General features: G+C 52.2%; 2 protein-coding genes across 13 annotated transcripts in view; one reads left to right on the forward strand and one right to left on the reverse strand.

Annotated features, from left to right (window-relative positions):
- Window positions 1-2429: 2429 nt before the first annotated feature.
- Window positions 2430-8077, reverse strand: THAP9 (THAP domain containing 9). Its single transcript, XM_040582324.1, has 5 exons — window positions 7937-8077; window positions 7623-7854; window positions 7309-7591; window positions 6388-6538; window positions 2430-4875 (listed from the first exon to the last, which is right to left on the reverse strand). Exons 1-5 carry the CDS (start codon window positions 8014-8016, stop codon window positions 2952-2954), a joined length of 2670 nt encoding a protein of 889 aa, XP_040438258.1. The 5' UTR covers window positions 8017-8077; the 3' UTR covers window positions 2430-2951.
- Window positions 8078-8416: 339 nt separating this feature from the next.
- The window catches only part of SEC31A (SEC31 homolog A, COPII coat complex component), a 45491-nt gene continuing 41371 nt past the window's right edge, over window positions 8417-12536 (forward strand). For 11 of the 12 annotated variants that reach the window (XM_040583400.1, XM_040583420.1, XM_040583436.1 and 8 more), the window contains exons 1-3: window positions 9052-9169; window positions 9798-9880; window positions 10432-10555. In XM_040583400.1, the coding sequence (XP_040439334.1) occupies window positions 9802-9880; window positions 10432-10555 (203 nt within the window). In that variant the 5' untranslated portion in view covers window positions 9052-9169; window positions 9798-9801. Of the gene's footprint in view, window positions 8625-8909; window positions 8966-9051; window positions 9170-9797; window positions 9881-10431; window positions 10556-12536 lie in introns of those variants that run through there. The other variant, XM_040583410.1, reaches the window with a different exon arrangement.

Consider the following 12536-nt stretch of genomic DNA (forward strand, 5'->3'; position numbering starts at 1 on the left):
CTTGTTGAAGCCCAGCAAAGCTTTGTTGAGAGCCTTAAACTGCTTGTTAGCGGGATGCAACGCACCATTTTCTTGTGGCATTTGTGTCTTACTGTGTTTTTGTTGGGGGGGAGGTTTGTGAGCAGCTCTTGCAAAGCCGTATTACCCAGTTGCTCTCCAGAATACAAGTCAGTTAAGAGAGCTTGTGGTTTGTTTCTGCAAAGTAAAACCTGGGTTTATTTTTGTGCATCTGATTTCTGTGCTCAGTTTTTTTAGCAGCTTGGTAAAGGCAATATACAATCAATGCTCAGGGAGCCTTAGGAGTGTTGTTGGGATGTTGAGTGAACAGAAGATGTAACTGGACTGAGCTTTTCCCCCTATAGCGCACCAACCACTGCAAGAGGAAACTGTCTGTTACCTTGGGCTGTTGTAAAGGACCAAGAGAAGGAATGAGGTGTCAGAGTGACTTACGGATGGGTTTGTATGGACCTAATGGGGGGCATGGTGGTGGCAAAAGTGAGAGTGTTACAGAGAGAGTGAATGTCTGACAGAGGAGTTGCTGGGAAGAGAATGCAGTGTTCAAAAGACACTGTGGAAAAGGGAGTGGTGCAGAAAATAACTCTGTTGCATTTGTGGAGTTAGGAATGCTGAAAAATTCCACTGAAACCTGACAGTTCCTGTGGTGCGAGTACAGCCAGCAGTATCTGTGGTGGGCAAACAGCAGGTCTGTATTCTTGGAAAATAATGGCAATTGGTACAGGGTTCCTGCAACAACTGTCAAGCATTCTTACAATACTGGATAGCTTTGTTAATTAGGTAATTGCCACACTTTTTTCTTATAATGTGCTTTTGTTCAAACATTATCCTACCAAGCCCTGTAAAACTTCCTCAACATCTCTTGAAAACCTCTGTCATCAATATTTCAGTGAATTACAAAAGGATGTGTGAACTGTGGTGGTCATGAGTACAGGCAGGTCAGCCATGGCAATGCACAGAGGCTGACATCAGCCTGTATGCTTAGTGGTTTCTAGCTCAGTTCACCCATCAGCAGCAACTGCAGAAAACCCACGAGAAATTCAGAGGTGGGGGAGCTCTGTGCACAGCACACCTACTATATTCACAACTTCACCGCAGCAGCCAGGAGCTCATGCACATCTTCATGCAAGAGCTTCTTGTTTGGGAGGAGGCTCAGTATGAATCAAGCAAGACAGGCTGCCTCAGATGTAAACAGAAGTGGCAACAGGCTTATGTTCAGCTGAAAAAAATGCACAGCAAGGAAATGCCTGTTCCCTGGGGCTCAGCTCATACTGGGGCTCGAAGGTTTAGGCAATGCAAATGTTAAAACATTAGGTGAGTGCAAACAATATACCACTGGGATTTCAGCAGCATTTTGTCAGTGGTCCTAAAGATCTTATATGGGAGGGAAACGGTTCCTGCAGAGTCTCTTGTAGGTGGAATGGCTCCATGGCTGCAACAGCTTCAACATGGGTTTTTTCATAGGTAACTGGACTGTGAAAACGTCTATAGAGATTCTTGGTTTGCTACTCCCACCAGAGAACATACGAAGTTCTGCGGTGCTGCTGCTCTCAAAGCAGAGCCTGAAGAATTGAGTGCTTGAGCACAGCACCTCTGCGCCCGCCATGAGTGAGTAGGATTAAAGGGAGGAGTAAGAACCCAAACCAACCAGGGACGGTTTTGTCAAGTCACTAGTAGGTAGAATGGCACGTTGAATATTATTCCTGCCCTGGCACACAGTACATCATTTTTCATCCCATCTCCAACATACAGCTCAAAAGTAACTTGAACAGCCAGAGTTATGTGGGAAATAGTTGCCTTGCATCTCTATGGATGCAAGTGCTGTTCTGCGTGGCAAAGGGAAGCCGTTTAGCAGCGGTTACGCCAAACTCTATTCCAGGTAAAGCACTGCATACCAAGGCAGCTTCCTTGCCACAGCAATGAACTGACTGAAGAAGCCTGTCCTGCTTGGTGGCATTAAATCTATGACTCAAGTCACCAGTGGAAACAGCATCTGAAGCGGAAACTGCCTTATGGCCTGTGCTGCAGGACACACAACAGCTCTGGGAGGACAGGGCCATGTGGCACAGTGGAGCAGGTGACCTGATGGGGCCATGTAATAGGACCTGAAACACACACCCTGCTGCAGCACACCCATATGCTGGTGCCTGGGGCTCCTGCCCAGAGAAGACGGTGTCAGTGCCCCTGGGTACTGCTGCGCACAACAGTCTTGTCACAGCCTCAGCACTGCCCTCTCACCTCTGTGGAGAACAGCCTCTTTGCTGAGCATTCACTACCTCACTTGTAAAACATGGGGCTTTAAGGGGTAGTTTGATATCACAGTGCCCCTTCCAGGGGATTCAGGCTTAAACAGCTTGTTTAGCTGTTTGATGAGACACGTAGGAGTAGAGATCAGAGCTTGTGTACAACTTGAGTGCCATTTTCTTATCATGTCTTTATTTTCCTTTTAAAGTAAAAGCTCTGCAGGCTTTCTTGCCTCCAGCTTTTTTAAAGAAGAATTGCTTTGGTGAAATCAAAGTGCCAGCACACATGATCTCACCAACAGTGTGGAATACGCGTCAATTTTCTCCCCAAAAGAGTGCTTACAGCACTAAGCCACCCAGCACCTCTGCCACTTTGCCAAACACCTTGAGGAGCCATTGCTCATTGTGAACTGCCACGCAAATCTTGTGAAACATGCAGCTGCTTTGCAGGATTGCTAGATGGAACACAGGATCAGATGAACTTCCTTGCTTTGCTCAGCCAAACTCTGATCAGATGGTTAGTGGTGGCACAACACACCACCGCTTATCAACATCAGTTTTGCTGGCCAAATCATGGGAAGACACATAATTTCCTCACATGTGTTGCCTGGACCTGGCCATCACCAAGCCTCAGTGGGGGACAGGTATCCTTGGAACAGCAGTGAGTACTTGTGACCCCATGTGGGTCTGGCTTCAGTGAGAGCCACCCAGTGGTGATGGAAACAAATGTTTTCCCTTCGGTCTGTGCCTTCCACAATGGTATTTCAAGTTCAGGTGTTTGGCACAGTTTATTCTGATGTTTAAATAACATCGTGTTATTTCCTTTACTAGGATTGTGTAGTGATTGTTGATGCACAACTCCCCATCAAATAAATGGTTCATGAGAGTAGGGAAGAGGGAACTTTCTCCCAGAAGCTCCTGGAAGACTTTCTCTTCTAGAGACAAGCACCATAGCTTGGTGGTTTTGTTGCCGTCTCCTCCTTCGCCATACCGGTTCAGGACTCGTTCCAAAATGTTTGTTATGTGGTACACACTTGCTGAGGGCAGACTGACTCCACCTAACTTTTTTATGTAAAGCACTGACCCGCATCCTGGCCTGCTGTCATCTGACTCAAAGAGGGAAGCAAGACAAGCCTCGCATTGCAAGTCAGAGGCTAATTGCTCAGCAACAAAGCCTGCGATGCAGGTGATGCTCTGTGCGTGCAGCGATAGGTCTGTCAGTGCATTACTCAGTGCAGAGCCATGCAAAAGAAGGCCTGCACAATAGGGGTACTCCGTTGTCAGTGTCTTCCCATGAGCTGGGTTATACTGAGCACGAATGCTGCCAAGGGTCAGATCTCTCCTGCGAGACAAGGATATGTCCAAGGAGCTTGTATTGCCTGCGCTGCTGCTGCGTGACAAGCCTGGTGCCAGGCTGCAGCTGGCCAGCAGTCTGTGGTAAGCGGCCTGAAACACAGTGCAGGTGGGGCTGCTGCCACAGGCTTGCTGGAGGGCCCTGAGGAACAGCTCCAGTGGGTCAAGGCTGAAGGCATAGGCCAGGAGGTGGTGGGAAGGAGTGCCTTCTGGACATATGTAGTTGGTGTAAAGCCACTGGAGGCTTTCGGCATTGAGCAACAAACTCAGAAGACCTAGTCTGCGTTTGCTTTTAATAATGTATTTCCCCATAGAGTCTGTTAAAGTGGTGAAGGAGCTCTTGGCCTCATTAAAGAGGTGGCTTATTTTGGTGTAATCTCCAGCTAGCAAAGGCCTTTCAAGTTCCCTTCTACAGGGACCTCTACCATGAAACACGTCGCACAGACGGCTCATCAAACGCACAAACTTGACGGTACCGCTGCAGTTCTGGAATGAGGCTAGGCCCAGCTTCTGGAGGTGTTCCAGTGCATCAGCAACACCCTCACTGAACAACAGGGTAGCAAGGTTGACCTTCAGGTGGTAACTCTCCTTACTACCCAGTCTACATGACTTGGGACTGCATGGCTCTAACACCCTGTGCTCCTGCAAAGCTGCCAGCTCCACCACATGCTGCCACCACACGGTGTCACTGAGCCACTCTATCTTCTGGAAGCACTGCAGAGCATTCCTTATTAGCTGCAGCACATGGCAAACGTCAAAGAAGTACGTGATGCTGTGACCAGAGTCTGGCGGATGTTGGAAAGTGCACTGAATCCTTTCGGGATCTATCCTGATCCCCAGAGCTCTGGCAGTCTCAGCGCCACGAGCGGTGGCACCTGACGTCACAGCCAACACCGTGATGCCAATGTTGTTCAGCTTACTGATGGTCTGACGAAGCAGCTGAGCAAGTAAGTGGCCAGTCGTGCTGTTCACAAAGAAGTAGCCAAGTGGAGCCATCCAGGGACTCAAGGTGCCGACTGCCATGAGGATTATCGCTTCTGAGGCCAGCGGCGCTTCATCAGCATCAAGGCTGCCTGCTCCCAAGTCAACAAAGCCTGTCAGGCGCTGCGTCTGTGGGTCCCACTCCTGCTGCTTCTGCAGGGACATGTCTTGTACCATCAGGGTGCAGTAGCGGTAGGCCCGTTCCCCTCTCTCCACCTTTTCCTCAAGGCAGAGAAAAATGTCGTTGCTGAAGCCTGCAGTAGCCTCATTAGTAGATAGCCAACTGGAGGGGTGAGGAGAGGAAAAAGAGGATGTGATTAGGCAAGCTGAGAAAACTGAAGCAACAGTCAGCACCTTTTACCTCTTAGGAGATATGGTCAGCCGTGCAGGGCAGGCAAAGGCACAGAGTATAAAGCAAGCAGCCCTGCCTTTCCTAATGCATTCTCTGAATTTCTTTTCTCACACCCTATGGGAAGCCAAATGAAAGTACTGACCATCGAGGGAAATAACAAAGCAGTTTCTTGCCTCTCCAACGTATAGGAAATCAAGACAACAGGAAAAAAAAATTAAACCAAATACAGAAGTACAAATCAGGGTATGCAGGGGGTCAGCAACACCAGGCTGCTCTCCTTCCCAGCTGGCTTTCTCCACGCTGTACATCGTACTCCAGTTTGGAAGATGGGAAAGCCTTGGCAGCCTGTGTGGAATGCTACTCCCTTTAATATGCTCCATCCACTAGCTCCTTGCACCCCTTCAAGCAGATTATTTGGAAGATACTGTGTGAAACCCCCACAGGCTGGCATGGACGTCTGTTATCTGTCGGGCATCCTCCAATTGCACTACAGGAATCTGAGATTCAAAACCTGTAGGGGGAGAGTTTCTTCAGCTTTTGTTTTGTGTGCTGTTACAACTGCACTCCTTGTTAATGGGTCTGATAGCAGTTCAGGTATTAAGTTCTGAGCCTACGTAACTACTTGCCATGAGTTACGCAAAGGAGTTATGATACAGAAGTATCTCCGTTCTGTAACTTTGAAACAGACACTTGTCAAGATTCACTAACTTCCCAGAGTCCTTGTGGGGCAAGGTGAGAAAAAACAAAGCTCTAGTCTAATTGCTTTATGCAGTCCTTCGCTTTCTCATGCCCTCTTCTTGACCACTCCCTTTTCCAGAAAACAGTCCCAAAGTTTTCCATGTTTAGTCCTATTGGTTTTCATTTCCTCTGCTGACACTTAATCCTGCCCATCTCTCCTCACCTGGTTTAGGCTGTTGGTGAAGTACTGCAGCGGCTCCCTTTACACTGCCTCCTGCTGCTGCTTTTTAGATGACCTTACTCGTATTTGCCCTTCCTTCCACTGTTCGGCTTGTCCGACCCCTCTCACAAGCCTGCACTGCACATCACAGGTCAAAAGCATGTGCCAATGCAGTAAAGCACCTGTTTTTTTTTAATTCCTCCTTCCTCCGCAGTGAACAGTAAACACATACAGGCCCTACAGCAGCTGAGGCCCTGAAATGTAGCTTTTCTTCACACATACTCATCTGGGAATACTCAGCAAACTCTACACTCCAAAATCGTTGGTGTGAGTAATGTGATAATCTCATGCTGTGACCCACATACCAACTCTCTGAGACGAGGTGTATCAATGTTTATTGACATTTGCTTCCTACTCTGCTTCTGTTACCTAAAGCAGAGGAAAAACTACTACCGCTGAATGTTTTCAGGACCGATCTGTTACACGTATTTGCTATACGAGTACCTGGCAATACGCTCAGAATGAATGAATGAATAAAAACTTGCTTGGTCAGGCTGTGAGGATGAGGGAAGGGAAGAATCTTCTGCAGATAATCATAGGCCTTAACATGGTAGAGGTGGAGAATACAAGCGAATTGCCTCATTTCTGGTGAGTATTCTGTCATGTGCCTCCAGCTGTGTAACTCACAAGGCAGATCTGGTTAAAAAACCACAACAAAACAAAACAAACAAACCAAGAGCTTGTCAGCTTTAGAGAAGCAAATAAATCAGCTGGTAAGTTAACACAGGGATGTAAAATACAAACTACACAATACAAAGCAATGGGGCAGCCTCTGGAATCGCTCGGTTCTGAAGCCTGACGTGAAGAGCAGGGCTCAGCAATGCTGTCACTGTGCATCACTTCTTCCCAGAGAGAGGAATGGCTAGGGAGCGTGTGGCCCACGCTCAGGCCAAGTCCCCAGCACGTCCTTCCCCTCTTTTCCCACCTAATACCACTCCCCAGTTTTGAGTAAAGGCTGTATCTTACACGTGGGTGCTGCTGCTTCAGAATGAGTGCAGTGAAGCCGTTAGCGGCCGACGGCAATTTGAAATGGCTTCTTCAGGCTCTGTTACTGGCACTGACAGAGCCCATGTCCGGACAGCACAGACAAGGGGGTTTTCCCATTCACAGACACCCTGGGGCCACCGGCCAGGTCTCATCTAACAGCCCTGGCGACAGGTCCGACCCCAGCCTCGAGCAACTGCATTTTTAGGGAGATTCTAACACCTCGCAGCATTGGCGGTTGCATTCCAGACATACAAACGGCAAAGCCTTTGCGCTACAGGTTCCCAACGGCTGCGGATTACCGATGCCAGAAAATTACAGGCCTGCATGAAACCCGCGGCGAGGGAACAGGGACCCCGCGACGCCGGGCCCCAGCAAACGCCCCCAGCGGTACCTGCAACCAGGGCCTGCAGCAAACTCACGGTTTCCTCGGGAAGCTGCTGGGTATCGACCAGCTCCATCAGGATGCTGGCCACCCTTGCGGGCTGCTGCGCGGCGGGGCGGCTCCCGGCCGCGGGGGGAGGCTTCTGCGGGGGGGCCGGGGCCGGCCGCGCCTCCGCGCCCGCTGCGCGCTGCCCCGCCGCGGTGTAGCTGTGGTCCTCGGCGGCGGGGGTGAGGCCCGCCTGCCTCAGGGCTCGGGCGGGGGGGCTCCGCCGGCCGGCGCCCCGCGGCTCCTGGCGGGGGAAGGAGAGGGGCGGTGAGCGCCTAGCGGGGCCAGCACACCTTCCTAGCGGGGGAAGGAGAGGGGAGGGCGGCCGGCAGCGCACGCACCGGGCGGGGGGAAGCGGGAGGGCACGGCCCCCCGCCTCAGCTTGCGCCGCATCCCGTAGCGCTCGAAGTCGGCCTCGGTGAAGTGCCGCGAGCAGAGCATGGCGCTGGGGCCCGGCCGCCAGGCCTGGCGGCTCCGCGGGTCCACGCGGTTCACGGCGCGGATCCACTCACGGCGCTGCGCGGCGTCCACCGGGAACCTACGGGGGAGGGGAGAGAGGGAGCCGCTCGCCCCGCCCGGGTGGGACGCGGGGTGCCGCCACGGGGGACGGCCGCACTCACTGGTGGAAGGAGATGCCGCGCTCCCGGCTCCGCCCGTTGTCGCGGGTGGTGCAGCCCAGCGCCGAGCAGCTCCGCGTCATGGCTGCCCCCCAGCACCGCCGCGCCGCGCCGGCACGACCGGCCCGGCACGGAACGCGATGGCCCATTGGCTGACACCGCCTGCCCGTCTAGCTTTCTCCTTCCCAATTGGCTCGCAAGCCGCGACAGCTCCGCCTCCGCGTCGGAAGACGCTTCTCCATTGGCGGGCGGCGGCTGCGGGCCGCCTCCTAGCGGTGTTGCAGTTCCGCCTCCTAGCGGTGTTGCAGTTCCGTCTCGGTCTGATGTAAGCCCGGAAAGTGGACGGTCGGAATGGGAAGAGAACGGAGCCAACCGGTAGTGGTGGTGGAGGGAGAGGTAGCCAATGACAAGCGGCGATCCTCGCAACCAATGGCAGCAGCACCACCGTCTATATATATAGCAGGGCCGGGAAAGCACGCTGCCTTTCCCGCCGCGGCCTGGCTGCTGTACGCGGCTGCCCGGTGCGCCGGGGCCTGTGCTCGTGGTCGCTCCTCCGCGCCGAGGCGGGAGCCGCAGCCGCGCCATGGGGCCGGGGCAGCGCCCGCCCCAGGCACAGGTTCCGCCCGCTGTGCGGCCGCAGGCTCCGGCGGCGGGAGGTGGCAGCGGAGCTGTGCTCCGGCTGCTGTGAGAGGTGGGTCAGGGGCTGCGCCCGCAGCCGGCGGGTCGGTACCTCAGGCGTGTGGGTGCTGTGCTCCCCCCCGCGCCGCCCCGCAAGGCGGAGGAGCCCTTTGTCGGCCTGGCACCTGTCCGATGATGAGCCTCACTGCTGTTCACATCATGACAGCGCCGTGATTACTGCTGTTGAGCTGAGGAGGACAGGCGGCCCCGGAGTCCCCCCTGCCGCACCCGCTTTCCCCCGGTTGCTCTACACCCCGGCGGGGCGGCCGCCCCTAATGTCTGTCTCCCTCTTTCCCAGGGCCGACCGCTGTTCCTGTCCCCAGGAGCCCGGAGGAGAGCCTGCAGGAGCCACAGGCAGGTCCCCCCGCACACCGGCCGCTTCCCGCGCCGGGCGGCCGGCCGGGCCCCCCCCCACTCCCCCCCGCCGACTCCCCCCCCCACTCCCCCCCGCCCCGCGCCCGGAAGGCGCCGGGCGCGCCCGGAAACAGCGGCCGGAGGCGGGGCCGTGGCTGCCACGTTGGAGCGGGCCGGGGCCGGGTGAGCGCCGGGGACGCGGAGGTGAGGCGAGGCGGACACCCTCACCCTCGTTTTCCGCCTTTTTTCCCTTTAATTCCTGTCAGAAACGGGGCGCCCGTGCCGGTGGGCGAGGCGGCCTGCGGACGCCGGCCGTGCGCGGTGTTCCGAGGGCGGGCAGAGCCCCGGGGTGCTCAAGTGAGACCCAGAACCGGAGCGGTGGGGGCTTCGCAGCGGTGTGCCGCGCTCCGAGCCGGCTGGCGGCGGGGGTCTGGCGGGGCTTTGCTCCAGGCGGGTCTGCGCCGTGGGTCGAGGCAGGGGGCTGCCGTGGGGTGCCCGGCGTGTGCCTCCATGCCACCAGAGGGAGGGTTTTCAGAGCGGTTGGAGCTTTGCCCACATTTTCCTTTATTATGGTCTGTTCAGCAACTGTCAGTTTCCTCTGTGTACCCTCTGTGTTATTATGCCAACGGAGAATTACTCATCCCCTTCCTCCTGGGTGTGCGCTGGAGGGGATGGCTTTGGGATGTGCGGATGTGTGTCTGTCTGTGGATATCCTTAGGAAAGCAATCACCCTGGCAGCTTCTGCCAAGTCCAAATGCAGCTGCTGAAATTGTGGCAGTGCCGTCTCCCCTTGCTCCCTTTAAGCGTTGTTTTTCTTGGTTTTATTTTTTAGTGAAATGAAGCTGAAGGAAATTGACCGCACTGCCATGCAGGCATGGAGCCCTGCCCAGCAGCACCCAATTTACCTGGCTACAGGTGAGCTTCTGGGAAGTGTGTGCTAGCAGGCCTTGGACTACGTGTGCTGGCTGCCGTGAAGTGGTTGTAACTGAAAGCTGTAGGAGTTATTTCATGTCCCGAAGGCAGGAGCGGGGTATATGCTGTGCTGTCTTTAGTGGAGTTCTCTAGTTGTGTCACGCGTGAAAAAAAAGCTTTACATTCTGCAAGTGACAGCAAACATCCTCTTCTTTCTGCCAGTGTAAGTTGACAGCAATCTGAACCACTAGTTTTCTGTCTCCTGCGGCTCATTTCTAACTTTGATCATTTTCTGTGCATCGTCATGGGGGGGAGAAAAAGCACTTGCCCAAAGCTTTTCCTGTTCTTGCTGGTTAAGAAATGCCTAGAGGGGAAATGATGGGGAGGAGAGCTATATAGAACTGCGTCCAAATAACAGAAACAGAAACTTGTTCTCATCTCACGATCCTTTTCGCATTGCACGGGTGATGTTTTTATTCCCCTCCTTGTACTGCTTTTGCAGTTGATCTTTTGTGTATCATGGCTTTCTCACTGCCAAGCATCCTTCTTTGCAGGTACATCAGCTCAGCAGCTGGATGCAACCTTCAGTACCAGTGCTTCTCTAGAAATATTTGAGTTGGACTTATCGGACCCCTCACTGGATATGAAATCCTGTGCCACCTTCTCTTCCTCTCACAGGTAAGCAGTGGGGTTGTAAGGGAAAAGTAATGGCTGTAGAATTGTTACATGTGTGTGGAAAGGCTGCTTCGTGAGGTTTATTTGCAGTTGTTAAGGAGAGGAGCAGAAGTTCAGTGCTGAAGGATGAAGGCACCTGAGTGTCATTGCTGTTGTGAGACAGTGAGATGTCATTGTGAAGGCAGTGAGCTTGGACTCCAAGGAGCTGCAAGCAGCTCATGCTCTGACATAAACCTGAAAAAATCTTGCATTGGTTGGTAGGTTTGAGTATGTATGCAGGCCATTTATCTTCGGGAGCCTCTGTGATTCTTCAGAGAACAGAAGGAAATGTGAAATTATGACAATGCAGTCACAACTTTTCACATTGCCCCATCCTGTTTGCATTTAGGTATTTCAAGGAGACTCCTGTAACGTAACTAAACTGGGTCATGTTGTGTGTGTGTATTATCATACCTCGACCCGCAGCTGGGAAGCAAAGTTCCTGACTGTGAAAGTCCACTTAACTCGTAGCCCCTTACCGTGCATTTGTCCAAGGAAATCCAGTTTCCATCTTGGAAGCGTTTGTAGTGGCTCTCTGGTGGCTATTTCAGTGGCTACTGCTTATTGTGGGTAAACTGAAAAAACTTGGGTGGAAGCACAGGATGTTTCTGTGGGTAGATGTGGTAACAATTGCCATTGGATTGGATCCGTGGCTTTTTCATACCAGCCTCAGTGTTGGCATAACCACTCTTTTCCCTGGTGACCTGAAATCATGTGAGTGGAGGTGCAGGCAATTACAGTGTTTTCACAGTATGTTCAAGTGAGAATTTGACACTTCTAGAGAAGCAATTTATCTCCTTCACCTCTGACATGAGCAGAAATGAATTGGACTTGAGTCTTCGTTATCTGTGCTAAACAGTTAACTTTAAGAACTAAGGACCTACAACTATTCTAAAGTTCTTGACCAAGTGAAGTTGGCTTGGTTCCTGGAGGCTGTGTTTCTTATGAACGACTTGAGAGGGGTTGAAATTGTGTGCAATTGCCCACAGTAAGTTTGTGACCCTGCTTGAGGATGCTCTTCTGATTTCAGTAGAAGATGGTTGTGGTTGCTTTTGCAGGAGGAAGCACAAGGTGTTAGGCTGCTGGTTTTGTGCCGTGTCAGTTTTGTTGTAATGATTTGTGGGGCTGGCAGAGCAGTTGTGCTGGCTGGCAGCTCAAAGTCTGTGCCCTGCAGTTGTCTGTGTTTTAGTACATGGGGCTCATGAGAAACCACCACAGCCTCTGTTCGATGCCCTGCACTGTGCCCAAAGCTGATGTTAACAGGTTCTACTGACTTGCTGGGAGCAGGATGAGGTGCTTGGTCTTTTAAAATTTCCTTGTTCTACCTAGCTTTAACTATGACTGAGATTTTTCAAGGCTTGCCAAGTGTCTTTTGCTTACTGAATTTCAAAAAAAACACTCTTTATAGCCAGGGTGCAGTGCTGCTTTGAAAGTACTTCCCTTAGTGAGCAGCACAAGAATTTGACTTTGCTCCAGAAAATGTGTTACAAGGGAAGTTGATTACTATTTTTTTTTTAATTAAGGATAACAAGAAATGCCCCAGCTAGCAATGTATATGCCAGGCTTTATTTTGGTTTGCAGCAAGTGAAAATGTCCAGGTGGTTAAACCTGCAAAAGATAAATCCGGCAACAAGCTTTGGTAATTGTCCTTCAAGGAAAGTTTTGCACTGTTTTTATAGAGCTTTATGTTATCTTGCAAAGAGCAAGGGGCAAGGAGAAAGCAATTGCACAGTTAACTGTTTTCTGTTCCTCACTGTTTTCTGCCTTCGTTTTGGATTATCTGAAGTCCCCTTGAATCTTGCTAGTGGTGTAACACTACTGCCCAGACACCTCTGCTGATCACTTTGTTTTCTTGTAACCTTGCGGTTAGGTGCAGAAGTTTAAAAATTGTACCCGGAGAAGGGATCTGTCTGATATTGCAGACCCGTTTCCATTCTTTGGTGAA

This window comes from Falco naumanni, chromosome 1 (genome assembly GCF_017639655.2).
Source record: "Falco naumanni isolate bFalNau1 chromosome 1, bFalNau1.pat, whole genome shotgun sequence".
In the NCBI taxonomy this organism is placed as follows: Eukaryota; Metazoa; Chordata; class Aves; order Falconiformes; family Falconidae; genus Falco; species Falco naumanni.

Excerpts from the sequence above, each read along its gene's own strand:
- THAP9 (XM_040582324.1), bottom strand. The coding sequence starts at position 8,016 with ATGACGCGGAGCTGCTCGGCGCTGGGCTGCACCACCCGCGACAACGGG. Across the intron at positions 7,592-7,622 it reads GCCGCCCTCCCCTCTCCTTC|GCGCTCACCGCCCCTCTCCT; the intron begins CCCCGCTAGGAA and ends TGGCCCCGCTAG. Across the intron at positions 6,539-7,308 it reads AGCAGCTTCCCGAGGAAACC|ATCTGCCTTGTGAGTTACAC; the intron begins GTGAGTTTGCTG and ends TTTTTTAACCAG.